The 19354-nt window shown below is 41.6% G+C and overlaps 1 protein-coding gene across 2 annotated transcripts in view; it reads left to right on the forward strand.

The window, feature by feature from the left end:
* The window catches only part of Kitlg (KIT ligand), an 81163-nt gene that overhangs the window by 17128 nt on the left and 44681 nt on the right, over window positions 1–19354 (forward strand). For both annotated transcript variants that reach the window (NM_021843.4, NM_021844.2), the window contains 1 exon segment: window positions 18363–18476. In NM_021843.4, the coding sequence (NP_068615.1) occupies window positions 18363–18476 (114 nt within the window).

A 19354-nucleotide genomic window follows, 5' to 3' on the forward strand; every position in this document is an offset into this window, starting at 1 on the left:
TTTTGTTCTTGAGTCAACGTGAAAACTGGACAGGCTTACCAAAATGCCATTCTATGAGAGCCCTTTTGGGCTTCTGTGGGGATGACAGATAGGTTAGTGACATCTGAAGCTTCGGGAAGGGATGCGATTAGCATTTAAAAGTTTAACCCTATGTCATCACTTCCAGACGTGTCTATCCCTGGGTGAAACCCCATTTCCTGTGTGTGTTTCCTGTGTGGAGAGAGGCACCATGAATACTCGTCTTATGAAGCACTGCGTTAGGAATGTGGATCGATCGCTGCTCATTTGCATTATAGGGAGAAAGTTATTATTGCGTGGAATTGTAGAATCCTCAGAGACTTGCGTTGCCAGACACTGTAGTGGCTTCATTTAGCCTCACTGTGCTGAAACAGTATAAGAACGTTCTTTACTAGACTATAAAGTACCTTTACCTGCTTTTTCAGAAGGGGAACTCAGGATCTTACCACCAGCACTTGGTCACTATGTTTTTGCACCATCTACTAGGGGAAGAGGTTTCCAACGATTCCTTATTTATATGAACTTACTTAGCAGTTTCCATATTGTCCTGAAAGCCAGAGATACAATAATAAGCAAAACCCTTAGAATTTCTCTTGTCTCCATGGAGCCTGTTGTCCTCTCTTGATTTTTATGTTCTGATTGCCTGTTTGCCTGGGCCAAAGCAATGTCAAGGTAGAACACGTTAAGTTGGAATCTTTGCATGTCCGTTCTCAGTAATCGTCCCTCGCAGGCCGGCCTCCACCTTGTAGAGCCTTCCTAAATAGTGCCCACCAGCTGGGGACAAGTATTCAAAAATAACAAAATAAATAAAAGAACCTGTGTTACATGTATCCTAATTAACCATATTGAAGAATCAAACATTGGAAGGTTTCCCTGAGGAAGTAGTTTTGAATAAGGAGAAAGATTTTCCACTCACAGCAAATAGAGGGTATTTGAGGAACAAGTACATTTTATAAGTTTTAAGAATATAAATCGGCACATATATGTATATACATATATATGTAGCATTAATAAATTAAATAAATCCAGGAGGAGTGTTCCTTGCTACTCGCTCCAGTGTTCTGGGTTTTCAAGTGAAAGACATAAGTGTATAATTTTGATATGCCTTAATCAACTCAATGGCTGAGCCACTTCCTAACCGCCACGTGGCTAATCCACCTCCCTCTGATAATTCCAAGTTATTATTTGTTAAATCTTATATTCTATTTTGGCTGCCCTGGACCCAGTCAGGCAGCCCTCTTGTGTTGCTCTCCCGGCTGCTACATAGAGGCTGTGTTCTCTGTCCCCCACCTTTTCAAGCATGGCATCTCCTCTCTTCCACCTCTCCTTGCATGGAGGATTTCTTTCTTCGTTCCTCTTGGTCCCAAGCTCTGGAAAATCCTAAGGCCCTGCCTCTGTCCGCCCTGCCCAGCCATTGACTGAAGATGTCTTTATTCACTAGTCAGGATCAACTGGGGACAGGGTCCCTCAATGTCTTACAAAAGACATATGGACTCCCATATAGACAATTTTGGGGACCCAAATTAACAAAAGCATACAAACAGAAATGGTCATATATATGTATGTATACGTGTGTGTGTGTGAGAGACAGAGAGAGAGAGAGAGAGAGACAGAGACAGAGACAGAGACAGAGGCAGAGAGACCATACCATAGTAGAGGGAGAAAGCTTTATAAGGCACAGAAATTCAATACAGTGAATATGCTTTAACAGTACAAGCCTTGGGTGCGAGTTCAAATCTTACTGTGAGTGTGATGGAAAAATATTGTGACATTTCAAGCTCACAGTGACAGTTTAGATTTCCAGAGTGTATTACTGTATCAAGCAGGAAAGGAAACGTGCTGTGTATAATACCCTCATAGGCACCCATCAGTAAGTGTGATGGATCTTGGTGGGAACTGTAGTGGTATAAGAGAAAATGAAGAGGAATGGCTGCTCTGAGATTGTGTTTGTTTGTGGTATTTGGAAATATGACAGGCAAGATGTATAAATTGGGAAATGGAAAGATTGAAGACGATACCCAGGTTTTTGGCTTGAACCACCATCCTGCAAGTTTGGAAATGATATTACTGGGCATGTGTGTTTAATATATGGTTGAAACTGACAATAACAGGCAGAGAAGTTTTGAGCCATTTCTCAAGTCATGTATCAAGTGTCTTACACCTTTCCAACAACTTCATCCAATCTTCCACACATCTGTTAAGTGGTTTCTTTTCTTATGCCTCTACTATAACCAAGGAAACTGAGGCACAGAGAGATTAAACAAAGTTCTGATGACCACAACATAGTTAGTGGCAGAACAGAGAGAACCATTTGGTCAGTCTGCTTCAGAAATCGATGTTTTCCCATCTTTCTCAACTCGACACGCATGCCCGCACCCCCGTTAAGAATAAACAAACACTTGGTCTTCTCAGGCTGCCTTGGCTTTTATCAGTGAAGCTGAAGTCGACTTTTGAAGCTACTCTTTAGGATAACATTGAGCTATTTCCCAAACAAAATGGTCTCACTTTTCCAGCAGTTAGGCAAGGAGCCTGCCTCTATTGGGATTACTGATCCAAATCCAAATTCAAATCCAGGAGTGATCTCACAGCCTCTTTTTATCACTCCTGTGTACTGGTCTTTAATCTGCAGGGAGGCAGACCAGGTCCAAAAAATATGTCTTTGACTTTAGGCTGCAGTTTGTGGATCTCAACATTCAAGGGGTTTCCCATTGCTAATCAAATAGTAACCAGCCATTAACTGTCACATAATGTCCATGAATCTGTCAGTCCTTTTATGGGTCCTTTACATGTAATACCTTATTTAATCTTTTCAAAGATGTTATTTCAGGAAAACCAAGTCCCAAGGGGCCTCATAGTTTGTTGATGGCACAGATGTGACAAAGCCAATTTTTTTTTTTTATGATGTTCTACTTCAAACATCATTGCCTTTGTAGGCACAAACCAACAAACAGAGAACCAACCAAAGAAGCTGCACTGGAATGTATGAGATGAGCATATCCCAGGTATGTCAGTGGGATTACAGTTGAAATGTCTTATTACTACAAGGACTCCTCCCTAGTGCGTGTCAAATAACACACATGCGCTGCTGGGCTTCAGATAACAACCGTATATTAAAATTCTCTAGAAACGACTACCGGAAATCTCCTTTTGAAAGCATTTCAAATGGCCATTGTTTTACAGTTTTACCTGTCAACTGCCAATGGGAAATTCCCAGGAAAATTTTAGATCAGTGCTTAATAACGTTGCCTTCTTATGTCAGATTTGTGCACATTATGTAATATCCAGTAGCTGGAACAGAAATGGGTCCACTCTAGTGCAATGGGTGATCTCTAAAATCATTGGAAAGACTGTAGGCATGGGGCGTAAGCTGAGCTTTGGAATGCCTCCAGCCCTGAGAACCGAGTTAAGTCCACTGCAGTCAGGAAAGCTGTTAAATCCAGTGTTGAAAGATGTTGTTGTTGCTGCTGCTGCTGCTGCTGCTGCTGCTGCTGCTGCTGCTGCTGCTGGCTGCAAAGCCTTGCTGTCAGCTCAGGCTCAGCCAGCCTCTAGCTGCTCTTCTTCACTTTCCCTTTCCATAAGAAATCTTGCAGAACCCAGTCACAGAAAAACACACATGGTATGCACTCACTGATAAGTGGATATTAGCCCAAAAGCTCGAATTACCCAAGATACAACTCACAGACCACATGAAGCTCAAGAAGAAGGACGACCAAAGTGTGGATGCTTCAGTCCTTCTTAGAAAGGGGAACAAAAATATTCCTAGGAGGGGATATGGAGGCAAAGTCTGGGGCAGAGACTGAAAGAACAGCCATTCAGAGCCTGCCCAACATGTGGCTCATATATATACAGCCACCAAAACTAAATAAGATTGATGAAGCTAAAAAATGCATGCTGACAGGAACCAGATAGAGATGTCTCCTGAGAGACACAGCCAGAGCATGTCTAATACAGAGGTCAATGCTAGCAGCAAACCACTGAACTGTGAACGGGACCCCCGTTGGAGGAATTAGAGAAAGGATTGAAAGAGCTGAAGGGGCTTGCTACCCCATAAGAACAACAATGCCAACCAACCAGAGCTCCCAGGGACTAAACCACTACCCAAAGACTATGCATGGACTGACCCATGGGTCCTACTGTATATGTAGTAGAGGATGGCCTTGTTGGTCACCAATGGAAGGAGAAGCCCTTGGTCCTGTCAAGGTTGGACCCCCAGTGTAGGGTAATGTCAGGGTTGGGGAGTGGATGGGGAGGGGAAAACTCTTATAGAAGAAGGGGATAGTGGGCTTACATCCGGGAAACCGGGAAAGGGAATAACATCTGAAATGTAAATTAAAAAAAATCTGATTTAAAAAAATAAAGAAATCTTGCAGAGTCTTGTGTGATTGACTGACAGGAGTCTTGATTTTAGCTTTCTGGGTGTTTTGGGGACAGGATAGAAGAAAGGTGCCTTTGTACTTGAAAAGCTAATTCATGTTACAGTCCTCGGCATTCCCTGTACTTGTATCAAGTTATTCTAAGATTCTAATAATGCACGAAGGCACATTATGAAAGCTTATTTTATCTTAATATAATGAAAAATCCAGGAAACAGACAACTTTGAATTTCTGAGGCTGCCTGATCTACTTCCTGGTGTGAAAGATTTTTTTTTTCTTAATACTTTTCTTAGAATCAGTGATTATATGCCTAATAATGTTTGCATTATGACATCTTATATCTTATACTAACCTGCCCCCTCCACACCCTCCTCAAATCCTTTCCTCTCCCTCACTAGCTCCCTTCTACTCTCACATCCACCCCCACCTCCCCTTGGAAGGTCGCAGTAACTCAATGAGTTTCATTAATAGGGTTATTTACAAAGGTATGGGTGAGAGATTTGCTTGTAGGACCCTTTGTGTCTTATCAGTGGCTACACCTACTGAAAATGTCTATCCCTCCCTAATTAACCATTAACTGTGTATAAATTCACAGGCTTTACCTTGGAGTTTGTTAAAAATGGAAATGGATGGTGTGAGACCCCCATGCTGCAGCCTTGACAGCTTTTCTGACAATACTTTACATGTAATTATGTCCCCAGCAGGAAGCACAACGGGTCCTTCTAAGTTCTGGGCACTCACTCCCAGACTTAGTGGGAGCTCACACTCATTTCCCTTCACTGAATTATATTATTTGTTGTTCAGAAGATTTAAATATATATATATATATATATCAGATTTTAAAGAATTTCAAGCTCTTGCTTTTCACAAGCTCACACATTTCAAAATCCACCCCACCTCCCTCCCCCCAGTGTAGGAGAGTACAGACTGCAGTGCACAATTTTGTGCTGATTTAGGGCAGGTACAAACATCCGAGTTTTGGACATCTAGGTGGGTCACTTTGAACAGCGGTTAATCTGTGTGTGATTGAACAGGGTCATTGTAAAAGAACCAGTGCCCTTGGAGGTCATGGTCATTTCAAAAAGGTCAGGAGGTTTTTATTTACTTTTTTTTTTAAACTGTATTTCCATACTCTGGCCGTTGTTGGAACAGCTGTTCCCCTTAGTTCTTTAAAAGTATATCCCAAAGAGTTAGCCACAGATATGACAGTCTATGTTCAAAATCTTCCTTCCAGTTCTGTCACATATCATTATCATAAAATGGATGAGAATTGTTAACTCAGTTTTCGAGTGGACTATAAGTTAGGGGTCACCCCAGCCCCCAAGTCTGGTATAACTAGAGAGCCGTTAATATGAATATTTTGAGACGCGAACTCCTGTGGTTGTCTTTAGTGGAATAACATATACACCGGCACAAATGCTTAGCTAATCACACACACGCACTGAAAACAACAGCGTCAGGTCTTGAACACTCAGGCCCAGTGTCTAGTTTCTCCTTAAGGTCAGAACATCTGCTTTGGAGGCTTTTCTCAGCCAGCAGTGAGTCATCCGCCCTCTTGGGCATTTGAAAAAGGTAATTGCTGTGGCTCTCATTTCAACTTCCTTCTTTCCCCCTCTCCTGAGGCAGAGGTGAACTTTCTACCTCTCCAGGTGCTGCTCATCCACTTTGTCCTTTCATGAGCAGCTGTTCTAGTGAGGTCCTGTGGTCCCTCCCTCTCTCAAGTCTGTGACCTCTCCCCTGTGGTCCAATTTCAGTTCCATCGATGCTCCACCGTCATCGACAAGGTCATCCACACTCTGAGCTCTTAGGGAAATGCTGGTTCTTTGACCTCTACTAGGACTTATTTAATTCATCATATCCTATCCTGCACATGGCCCCTTTTGTTTTCTGTTTGTCCTAGGACATCCAGATTGGGCCTCTCTTCTGGATATGGATATGGATATGGATATGGATATATATATATATATGTATGTATATGTATATGTATATGTATATGTCTCTGTGAATGCTGCCACTTTTTACCGACTCAAAGAGCGCAACTTGAAAAATCAATTGTACCTTCCCTTTGCCCTGTTCATTATCTGTTAGACAAGAAGGCCTTCCATATCCCCTGGAGCTTGGCCACTTCCCTCCACCATAACTAACACTGCCTCCCGTCTTGTTCAAATATGGATCAAGTTGCTAGAACTTTCCTTATTGGCTCCTTACTTCTGAACTCGTTCCCCATCTCCCTACTCGATGATACCTGATAAACCTTTCAAACACTGAATCCGATCTTGATACTCTTCAAGTCTTTCCAGGGCCACCAATCCCTTTAGAGTAAAATCGAGAAAACTGGCAAGCCTGCCCATGTGTGCTCTGAAATTAATGCTACTCTCTGCCTTCGTCAGAGAAGTTTCCTGTTGGAGCAGGTAATCTGGACATTCGCATCTGGTCAAGCTGAGGAGGGACCCGCCCTGAGGTTCACATCTGTATCACTCCTCCAAGGCCCAGATGATTTCACAAGAGACTGAGAAAGGTACAGGGGTTGGGTTATGTGCAGGAGGACTATTGTATCTTCTGGCCATTGAAGTACAGCTGTGATTACTTGCACAGGATTAACTGACCCCACCTCATTTTGTGTGGGAGTGGGGTTCCTGTGGTCCTAAAACTCCGTGAAGGATGATTATGGACAGTCTATTGGATGCTGGGAAGATGGCAGTGCTGTAGCAGCTGATAAGTGGCCTACATTCCATGGCAACCCCATCCCCATTCTCTCCTGCAACTCCACTAAATCTCCAGCCACAGGGACATGGTCTTCTGTGGACATTCCTTGTCACCTCAGTTCTGGGGACACTCTTGTCACAGCTCCTTTTCACCTGGTCGTCTCCTCTATCTCTATACCTTTGAAGAAACTCCCTCTCCCACAAGCTGTCTTAGAGCCCGTGTCTCTAGATAAAAGGCAGATACATTGAACACATCTCACTCAATTAGAAGGCGATTGTGGGGTCCTGGTAGGGGTCCTGGTATGTGTCCTGTTTCCTGCTCTACCTCCCCACCCTCCATCCATCTAGTTTAGACTAGGCCTCTCCACTTTGTTACTTGTGAGTAGCTTGACCTTCCTCCGGTAGTCTTTCAGATCTTCTCGTCTTTATCTTACCTCCTTTTCAGGTGCCCCAAAGCTGTTTGTTAAGTAAGTGGCTTTGAGAGGATTTTTAGAAATCTGAAAGCAGCCGAAACCTTTCTGATTAAATGTTGGGTTTCTCCCTTCCCACTAGGCATGCAAATTGATTCGATTTGAGCTCCAGTTTAGAATGCCTCCCTTCATTTACCTGCACGGCTTGTGTATTTCGGCCCTGTGATTTCAGTTAGAGGCTGATTAAAGGGTTAGAGGTGGGGCTCAGCCGGACGCTTGCCTAGGAGCTGATTAAGTTAAAGGAGCATGCATTTCTCCCACTGCACAGACCTTTACATAAAACTTAATGGTTCGTTGCATGTGAATGAAATCAACTTTATTATCTTACTGGCCCAGTACTTTGCTTTGCAGCACAGTATAGTCTTGGTTAAATCCTAACAGTGATTTACCAGGGGCAGGGCCTAAAGGAAGTTACTTAATTTCTCTGTATAGTGTTTTATTGGCCTCCAGAACAGGGCAGTGTTTACTCGGTAAATGAAAGTGTTATATGAAATATTGTTTGCCAATTGTTCATCCGAGTGAAGCCCTTAGTAGTCAGCATATGAGAATCGTCTTTTAAGTAGCCATTATAAGGACTTACTCTTATAGTGGTTTTCTCCTTTCCACAGTAGATTAGTGCGTTGAAGTCTTTATTAAAGTTATCTGCCTTTTATATTAAGCAATTCCTTTTGGGGGGAAATGCAGAATTGTTTGCTTGCTTGTGAGAGTATCTCTGCATCTGTCTTTCTTCCTCTCGCTGTTTGTCTCTCTGTCTCTAGGTTTGGACACAATCTCCCAAGCACTGGGATTACAGATGCTCACCACTGAGGTCAGGTTTTAGTATTGTTGCTATTGTTGCTGTTCCAAGAGTTTATTCACTATAGGCTTGTCATTACGCCTATGTTACAACACTTTCTTTTTAAAGAGGTTTATGTTTTTACAAGAGGGTAGAAAGACAGGAGAGCTTCCTCACAGGAAAGAGAGCTATCTGTTAGCAGGCTTCGCCCTAACATTTAGAAAGGAATTCTGCTGTTGACTTTGTTCCTTTGAAACGACAGAAATTAGAGAAAGGTTGATCTGTGTATGTGAGTTAGCTGTGCTCGTTATAATGTTTGATGGTAAATTGCTTAAGCATTAAAAAAAAAAATTCCGTGAATGAGAGAATCCTGTTGCTGGTTTACTTGGAAAAAGTTGTTGTTGTTGTTGTTGTTGTTGTTTTTTGTTGTTGTTTGCTTTTGTTTTGTGTTTTGCTTGGTATGACATCAGAAGACCTTACCTTAAAACTAATTACTATACCTGTGTCTTGATAATTTACTTTCCTGGCTCTGGGTGGCTAAGCCAGTTGGCTATGTTCCAAGACACACTGGGCCACAAGGAAACTGCCCACTTTGATAGCAGGCTCCTGCGATTAGGGAACAGATGAATGGTGTTTCTGGAAGCAGTGGCTGTTTGTTCCAGGGCACTTCAAATATACATTTTGTTAGTCCTGAACAGAAAATGAACCGCTCTCTTCTGTGTCTATGACATTTCTGAGTCCATAATGTGGAGCCTAGTAAAACCCCTCATGTACAAAAGAGGAGGGTGTTTTGTCCTGTTAAGTTTGCTGAGCTGGGGTCTTCTGGTTTCCTGGGAAGCCCTGGCCGGTGTGCATGGTGATTCCTACTGCCACATAGCAAAGGACCACAGGACAGTATAGGAGACTTCGTGCTCAGATCAAGTAAATGGTTTACTTTAGGGGAGCAAACCCTATTGCTGGCTTGTGGCTTTGCACTGTGTGGCAAGCTGTGTCCACAGGGGTCAGTGATTAGATGGATGTTCCACTGGAGTCCTTTAAGGTGGTTCTCCCTAACCATGTTTCGTTTTGGGGGTAGGGGTGGTCTCCAGTCAGCTAAATCCTCCTGACTCTTCCCTACCCATGCTGACTGTAAAAACTGCTCTCGGCAAAAGACCTGAGATCTGTCCTTTCCAGCGGAGTGCAGATCATACTATTACTTCCTTCTCCCAGGACCGTTTCTGTTACATGATTTAGTCCTCCCAGGACATGCAGACTTTGCATTATTTTCCTTCCATAGTTTGAAAGCAATCTTTTGCAACAAAAGGATATTGTAGTAAGTTTTATGGGGAGTGTGTGGGAGAAACTTTTGATCCCTAACTCAATGGGGGAAAAAAAAGTCAAGAACTGAACTGCCGTCAGTAAGATTTGTTTAGTGTGCCTGTGTGGTAAAGGTTATCTCAGAGGGAGAGGTTATCACTCACTGAGCGTGGCGTAGAGAGAAGAGTTGTGCTGCTCTAAAACAAAGTAGCCAAAGAAAATACCATACAGATGAAGAGAATGCTACGGGAAGGGGGGGGCGAGGGGAGGAGCAAGATGAATCTGCAAATTGAAGTGATACATTTAGAGCAGAAGTCAAAAAAGAAGGGACATTCTGCTTCAGCTTTGTATCTCCCTTGGGGTATGTGCGTATGTCTGTGTGCACACCCATTCAGGGAGGTTCTGATGTACAAATTCTCCTTGAAGAGAAAGAAATGAGGGTAAAGATTCTGTCTGTATATTCGCACCCTTCACTGACTTTTCTTTTTTTTTAAGCGCAGGTACAATCAACAGGGTTGAAAACCAAAGCATAGACAGCGTTATCTAACCCCCAAAACAATGTCAAAATATCTGTGGAGACTAGTCCAGGCCCTCCTTCCACATGGCAGATATGGTTTTATCTGTGATTTAAAGGCCGTACTCAGTTTATTGATAGTTCACGCTGTAAAGGACTTCCTAAGACTCTTTATGCAAGCCTTTCATTTTTCCTTATTTATTTATTTATTTTTATTTTATGAGACAAACTCCCACTGTGAAAGCCAGGCCGCCCTGGAACTTACTGTGTAGTTAGGCTGGCCTTGAACTACAGCAATTCTCTACCTCCCAAGCACTAGGATTATAGGTGTGAGGCAGTACGTGTGTCTTAGTCAAACACTCCTAAGCGCCTTTCATCTAACCAATGCCAAGTTCATATGCCACACAGTGAGTGCCTGTATAGTTTCTCTAGTTGGAGTGGTTTTTTTTCATTTTTATCACTAGTTCATGAAATGGGTGCGGCTTTTATTTACTTATTTAATTTACTTTCTCATTTTTTCGGCTGATACACGGGTACGCCAGGGGATAAGCTGACTTGTTGGAGGTCCTGTGGTAAGGGGCTCGCCATGCTGTAAGGGACTCATGGGGTTTTTGAATTATGTGCTTTTCTCATGGTTTCTGGGAAAGAGAGGGAGAGGGAGTGTGCAGAGAGTTCCTTTACCCCTGGAAACCTTTGTTCGAACAAAATCTTATTCAGGGACATGAATAAATGAGACAGTACAAAAGCCGGGTTTCTTTGCTTCAAGTTGAGGTTAGGGGCTCAGAATTCTGGTAGAGGCAGCTCGGCCTCTTCAGGTAGAATAGCTTGATGCGGTCAGGTGACATTCTTTATTAACTTCATCCAGAAAGTGTTCCCTGAGGTCTGCTTTGTTTTTATATTTTCAAATCACCACAGATTCAGAGGCTTAAAGGGTTGCAAATAAATTATGACTTTTTTTCTTTATATCATGCCTAAAATCAAATATCCCTTCCCAAAGACTCGAGGGAGGAAAGCATTTCTTCTATTTTCCAGGTCCTAGAAGTAGCCTTTGCCCTGACTCTAGGATCATTACTTCTGTTTTCAAAGTCAGGCGTGGCAAATCAGCTCCTTCTCACGTCATTTTGTCTCTGACCAGAGACAGAAAATATTCTCCGTCTTAAAGGGCATAGGTTAAAAAAGAAATTATTGGGCCCCACAATGCAAGACAGTGTTTCCTCTTGGAGTCCACTCTCTCACATACAGCAACACATTCACAGGTTTTAATATTAGGACACAGTCATCCTCAGGGCTAGCATGCTGGTTCCTATGGTTTCCCATGATGGACAAGACACATGTCGTATTTATACACCATGAAGTAAGTCTTCAGTAGGAGAGTAGGAGAAATGGGTCTTTCTCAAGGGAGAGACTACCAATTAGTTATCCAGTACCTAATGGTCAGCCCTGAAAACATACAGGCTAAGCAGGATGAACTTCTGTATCTAGAAATACATATATATATATATATATATATATATATACACACATATATATATATACATATATACATACATATACATCATATACATATGCATCATATACATATATATCTCACATACATATGCATAAATATGCATCATAAACATATACATCATATACATATGCATCATATAATTGTATAAATATATCATATACACATATACATCATATGCACATACACATACACATACATATATATTATATATACACATGCATGTAACAACTAATGAAAAAAGAAGTCATTCATTGGAAAGAGAGCAAGGAGAGGTATACAGGAGGGTTTGGAGAGAGGAAAAGGAAGAAGTAAGTGACATAATTATATTAGCTCAAAAAATAAAAGAAGTAATAACATTTTTAGAAAGAACAAGAGTACACAAATGACAAAGACAATTTTAGACAAAAGAAAGAGAAAGCCTTCAGTAGCTAGAGAAGGCACACATTTTCCGTAAGAATATGTGAATAATGACCGACCATCTATAGGAAAGAGAGTAAGGAACAAATTTAAGTACAAATTGAAAAACGGTCCCTCCTGCAAGTTCAGCAACTTGGAGCTCTGTCACAATAGGGTAATGCAGTTGCTTTGCTAGGCTTCCCTTTGATGCAAGCTTAGTATTTCTACTGTGGTCCCAGAAACCAGGGAAGAGAATTGGCTCTAAAGCTTCTCACAGAGTCATTAATACTGAAACTGTCCCGTGAGTCCCGCGTCTTTACCTCTGCCCCTGCATCCTCCTGCAGAGCTATCCTAGAGTAAAGTTAGACCTTCACAAAGGGAGGCTCTTTATTAGTGGCATCAAAGTGCACACAAAAACTACATCACAATGCAGATTCACTTGGAATCACTTTGAAATAAAGTTCTTAAAAAAAAAAAAAGAGCCTCTTCTGTGGCATTTGATTAGGTTGGCACGGATTTGATGTTCACCGTAACTAAGCACACTTCTGTAAAACTAGCAAAAGCATCTTGTAGGCATTTGTATTTGACTGACAGTTAAGACTGAGGCTATGCAGGTGAAATTATTTCGCAATTGTTGTAGCAATCTGTCTTAATTGTATTTTAAGAAACTATCAAAGGACGTATATTAAAAAGTATGATCATCTGAATGGTGCAGAATATTCAGCTGTGCATGAAATATTGAACAAATGTGTGCCCATATGTTTGGTATTTGCAAAATTATTGAAGTACTAGAGATATGCCTCAGTGTTCTTATAATTGCTCTCACAGATTTCCTGTAGTCTTGGGACAGCATGTTATATTTAAAAGTACAGAGATTAGAATCAGACATACCTGACTTTGTATGCTGGTTTCACTTATTCTGAAATCAAATTGATATCTTAATCTTTAAAATTAGGACACATTAAAATTATGTTTTATTTGCTGCTTAATACATAGTAAATGTTTGAAACAAATAGCTTTATTCCCTGTATTGCTTTGCTCCCAGCTAAAATGATCTATTCTATTGTTCCATGATTTTCTAGTTTTGGTGAGCTATCTATACTTTTAATGGAAGCCAGCTGCTGTGTTTTAGACACCCATCTCACCTTATCTACTCAGATGTGTGACTCTAAGTCAACTGTTTTCTCTCCCTGGATAATCCCGTGTTGAATACAAATGTGCTGATGCTTCTAACTTCTTTCGAATACCCGCCCCCAGAAAACTCATACTTCCTTGTCAATCACCACTCCGTTTTGTTTTTATTTTTGTAGTCTGTTTATTAAGTTGCTCTCCTTTGAGAGGAAAGCCTTCAAAAGGGTTTCATATTCTTCTTGGTTACTTTTTTTCTCTTGCTTCTTGAATCCACTTCAAGCAAGTCTTTTTAGGCTTCCTCAATAAAAATCTCTTGGTTAGTATTAACCAATGGCTTCCATGTTGCTTAATCCAATGGTTGATTCTTAGTCTTTGACGTAATCTGGTCCAGCCACCTTCTTCTTTTGCTTCTTATTGAGACACGGTGTCACTGTGTGAATCTATGACAACTTTGTGGTCCACTGACCTCAAAACTCTAAGTGAGGGGATTTGTAGTTATGCGATGCCACACACTGTACTTAATTGTTGTTTTTTTGTGATTTTTTCCTATTCCTTGGGTGTGTCTACCTGTCTAGATCCTGCATGAGTTCTTATCTTCTGTGGGACCTGACCTTTGACACTGTAGGATGTTCAGTCTTTGCTAGTTTTTCTATTTAGAGTCCCTGGGTGACTTGATTCATTCTTTTATGTGTAGAATCCCATTTCCTTATTAAAGGCAGTCACATTTATAGTTTCAGTCCCAACCAATCCCCTACCACAAATCCAGATTCAAATATCCTGACCTGGTATCATTGGAAAACTGCACAAGTTACCCTACATACATAGTGTAACTTCTGGCCTTGCCCATACGTGGCCAAATCTTTGAGTTTCTTTGACTCTCATATCACACACCAGATGCTCCTGACCCAGGGTTCAGCCTTCAGAGGCCCAGACTCTTAAGTGCTTCTTATCAATGTATTTTTTGTTTTCATCCCTTGGTGGCTTATAGTGGTAACACTTAGTGGTACCTCCTCATTTTATTCTGCTTAAAATGTCCCTACCATTTGTTACCCTAAAGAAATCACAGTCATCTAACTTATTTATTAAACTTGGTTGATTAACTAATTCATTTTGAGACAGGGTAGCTTATATCCCAGGCTGGCTTCAAACTTGCTATCTAGCTGAGAATCACCTTGAACTTTGACCTCTGAACTTGCATTTAGATCTTGAATGCTGGTTTACAAGTAGGTTTGCACCACTCTGCCTATTTTTTGTGGTCCTGGGGATTCAGTTGAAGGATTTTTACATGCTAGCATGCACTCCACCCCTGGGCCCTTATTAACTTGCCTCTGTTTTATTTTAATTCAAGGTCCGCTCACATCCCTCCTATGCTAAAAATTCCACAATAAATTTTGTTTCATTCACAGGAAAACTGGACTATGGGCTGTAGTACCCTTAATTTTGCTTCTGTATTTTCTCTGATGCCATCTGCTGCTCCTGGTTTACTCCTGCTCTTTAAATAAAGATGTCCCCTTCAATATACCTTAGGGACTTGGCATCTGCTTTCCCAGTAGCATCATTTCCCCACAGATGTCTAAGTGGAGTACTTTAGTTCCATCCAGTCCTTGGGGTGAAATTCCCAGGAGGTACCCTTCGATCACTGTGTTTAAAATGTCAGCCAGTAGTTTTTACCTGTATGGCAATCCTGGAAGGACAAAGGTAAAGACTGTCTCTGGTTTTCTCTTTTTTCTTTAGACTGGAGAGTGCCAGGGTATTTGATCCTCCCTAAAATTCTTTCCAAAACTTGAACTCAAGGTGTACATTCATATTTTACCCAAGAGCATATAGCTGAAGATTTTAGGTAGCAAACACAGTATATCACAAGTGCTTAATTGCCGTGGTTGGTCTTGGTGATTGGCAGCCACACTGGTTTAAGGATGGATGCTTCTCAGTGTCTTTGAAGGGCCACTGAACTGGGCAAGTACAGCAAGAGCGGTAGTCCTGTCTACCTGTCTCTGTCATTGCCACACACATACCATGTGTTCGGCGGCTTGCAGAGGATATTAGACATGGGAGAAGTGAGGAGTATCAGCTCAGCTGTATCTGCTCTTTGCTTCCTGTCTTTGGTTTTTCTCTAAAGCTGGAGATCATGTGGTTCCATTCCAAACATCATAACCACAAATAACCGTCACAGTAAAGAGAATCTTTCCTGTACGGATAAAATTTATACCCATATTATACTGTCTAGCAGTAACTGTGTAACAGCTTTATGTCTAAATAAACAGTATGCACACTTCAATTACAATACTTTCCTGGGGGCTCTGAAATTAAGAATATTGGCTGCTCTTGCAGCCAATTCTCAGTACCCACCTGGTAACTGACAAACCATCTATTAACGTCAGGAATGGACACAGTGCACAGATAGTCATACAGAAAAGAAAACCCCACTCATGCACACAACGTGAAATTTAAGAGGACTTTATTGCTAAACACGCTGCGGATCATCAGAAGTGTTGGAATTGGCACCAAGAAACTTAATCAATACATGATGCTTGCCGCAAACCTCCACTGTGTAAAAACCACAACAGCTGTTGGTGTGCAACCTACTACAGCCCAATGAAACTGGGTGTGCTTGTCCCATACCTGGCTCTTTTGTGACTCTCAGTTAGAACCTACAATCATGCCTGTTTGTGATTCCAGGTTCAAATAATCTCACTTTAAGGGTTTTAATAGCAATTCCTCTCCTTGGCTCTAATGATTCTTTGTCTTAAGATTTTATATCGGATTATATAGCACAGTTCTGTTCGTGTTCCTGTTTGTCTCCCTAGTTAAAGGTGAAATTTATGGAAATAGAGGTATTCTGCCCTTATGTTCAGTGTCTAGCGTAGCATCTGGAGAGATGTGTGGTGCATGATATATACTCAATAAAGTACCTAATAACTATTTCCTGAATGAATGAGAAACTTTTGCCTGCCTATCTGTCTATATATCTCTGCTTGTCTCTCTGTCTGTGTCTGTCTGTATCTGTCTGTGTCTGTCTGTATCTGTCTGTGTTTCTCTCTCTCTCTCTCCCTGCCTCTCTCTCTCTCTCTCTCTCTCTCTCTCTCTCTCTCTCTCTCTCTTTCTCTCTCTCTCTCTCTCTCTCCTCTACCCCCTTTCCTCTCCCCAATTTTCATTTGGTCCCAGGAATAGTTCATGGTGAAGATGAGACGTCATCTGCCTCCATATTTCCTAGGATCTACAATACAAACATTATTCTTGGTTGGCCAGTTCCCAAGGTCCTTAGGGAGGCTCCCCAAATCTTATCAGGATAAAGGGCCTTGGAGAAATCCTTTTCAGGAGGAGTCACATCTCAGCATCAAGCCATGTAAAAGAAAGGCACAATAAAATAATACCTATGAAGGAAGTTTTCCCCCAGACAGGGATCCCCCAGGCAGAGCCTTTGAACCATTTGGTCTTCACTGTGGTCTAAGGGAGATGGTGTAATGAAGAGTTATATTCCCACAGTGCTCAAAATAATCCTTAAACAAACTTAGGTACCATTACTGCTCAAGGAGATCCCAAGGAGTGAGGGAATAAGAGGCTTTAATTCCATGTACAAACCACTGTATCTACAGATGCAGTATCATAGTGAAAAAATAGCAAATAAAATAAATTGTCGTGTAGTCCAGTGTGTCAGTGTGCAGATATTGATTGACAATGTGATTTTGTGTAATTTTTTTAGATGTCATAGGTAAATGCTACATCCTAAAAGATCTAATATGCTTTTAAATAATTCTACATGCCTTTGTTTATTTCATTTTTTTCTGCAGTGGTCATCTTTTATCAGAGCTGGGGACCGAACCCAGGGCCTTGCGCTTGCTAGGCAAACGCTCTACCGCTGAGCTAAATCCCCAACCCCACAAAGTCATTTGTTATTAGTTCTAACCCAAGTCACGTCACACTTTCTCTCTAGGTTTCCCTAACGCTGCTTTCCTACTTTTTGTCTCCCCTTAAGATTAATTGATTAATTGCTTTCTTCTCTGTCTTCCCAAAACATTTATCATGGGTTGAGGTATTATTTATTTACCTGCCTCTGAGTTTCCAGGACATCTTCATCATCTTTGTCTCCCTGGCGACTGCTGCGACGATCTCTGCCTCCTGAACCTTGTTCTGTAAATGGTTACTGAATTAGGGAGTGACAATAGATTTCTGTCTTGGCTGTGGATTCATCCGGCAAACACATATTGAGGGATGTTTGTATGCATGACAGTATTGTATGTGTTTTGAAGATCCTTGAAGAAGAAGAAGAGGAAAAAAAGGAAATCAGATGCTCAAGTTTGGAAAAGTCTATAATATACTGTGAGAAAGAAAAACAAATCATGCATAAAAATAACTAATCCATAGTGTAATGTATAATTTTTCTTTGAGGGGTGTATGTGTCTGTGAAACTGAGAGAGGTGGGTAAAGGAGAGAGATAGAGAGAGGGGAAAAAGAGAGGCAGAGAAAGGGGGGGGGACCAAGAGGGACAGAGAATTTTTTGCCACCATTCAAAAGTATCTTTCTATTGGCGAAGGACATGTTTTCCCATAAGTGGTAAACAAACTGTCTGCACATAATAATTATCTTGCTGCCGTAAAGATTAGGTTAAATTCTGCCTTCGATCTAAAAACACACCCTTCTGTCAATCCGAGGGGCAGTGTGCTAGTCTAGAGGTCTAAATGAAGGCTCCTTTCACGGTTGTATTTCTGCTCCCTAAATTGTCCACATTTAAAAGGAGAGTGCTTCTTTTCAGCCTTCGGCTCTGAATTTCATGCATTCCTCCATTTTCCGAGGTCCCCCCCAAGTGATAATTCTGTTACACGTTGCTACAAGTTCATCCCTAATTGCCGTCAAGAAACTGACTGTAGAAGGCTTACCACAGACGTTGTAACCGACAGTAAAGCCATTGAAAGAGTAATTCAAACAGGATGGAAGCCAGGAGTATTTTGTGGCTGTTGCTCTTTTTCTTTTCAGTTTGGTGAGAGCAGCTTGAATGCTTAACATTTAAGCCATCAGCTTAAAACAAAACAAAACAAAACAAAAAAAAAAACCCGCTCTGGCATATTTGCACTTAACACGTACGGTATAAGGTGTTACTGGTTTGCATAGTTCTGGATTTTTTTTTTTTTTTAAAAACTGATGGACACCAAGAAATGTTTCTGTTCTTTGTTTAGACTTGGATTATCACTTGCATTTATCTTCAACTGCTCCTATTTAATCCTCTCGTCAAAACTCAGGAGATCTGCAGGAATCCTGTGACTGATAATGTAAAAGACATTACAAAACTGGTAAGTAAAGAATGATTTTGGCATCTATAAGTCTTCCCTGTGCTTGCTGACCACATAGGTTCAGGGCACTCCCGACAGGAGTTCCCAGCTTTCTAAGATAAGGAATCACTGTACGAGTCTGAAGTGCTTCTTCTGGGCAAATGGGAGATGCTTAGGTCATGGAGGGTTTATCTGTATAACTGGCCCTTTGCACACCAACAAAGTGACTGACTGGCTTTTGCCTGTTACCTACTGAGTGGGTTTCTCTGTGTGACTATGTCTGCCATGTGCCTTCCTGCTCCTGTAGGAAGCATAGCCACAGGACACCTAGGACACCCATTCTCCCTATCAGCCCAAAGACTGTCATGTGTGGCAAGATGTTAGTTCCCAGTGGATGCAGCAGGAGGAGCTTCTTCCACACCATGGTGGAGCAGAGCCACTCACCTCCATGCTTGTGACACTGGAAGTCCTTTCTCAGCCACGGCCATTGTGTACACATGCGTCCTCATCACTGCCAGCTTCCTGCTTTGTTCGCTTGACACCTCTGTTAAGCCTCAAGTCAGAGAGCAAAGCATCACTGAGATCCAGCATTTCCTACTCTCCCGACCTAGGAGAGAGATTTTATATTTACTTGGGCCACTGAGAATGACTTCAGTACCATCAGAGTTTGAGACAGGCCTGCTGACATACACAGGCAGGGACTCAAGAAGCTGAGATGGGAGAATCGTGCACTGCAGGAGAGCCTAGTCCTATGTGATGACCCAAAGAGAGAAAGAAAAATTGAGTGAAAATTTCCCAACGCTGTGTCTCAAGGTAGTTTTAAAATGGAGTAGGGAACACAGCTGATACAAGTATGGGGAAGAAATAAGAGTTGTTATTTGGAGAAAAGAAATAAAATA

The sequence above is a fragment of the Rattus norvegicus genome, chromosome 7 (genome assembly GCF_021556685.1).
Source record: "Rattus norvegicus strain SHRSP/BbbUtx chromosome 7, alternate assembly SHRSP_T2T, whole genome shotgun sequence".
In the NCBI taxonomy this organism is placed as follows: domain Eukaryota; kingdom Metazoa; phylum Chordata; class Mammalia; order Rodentia; family Muridae; genus Rattus; species Rattus norvegicus.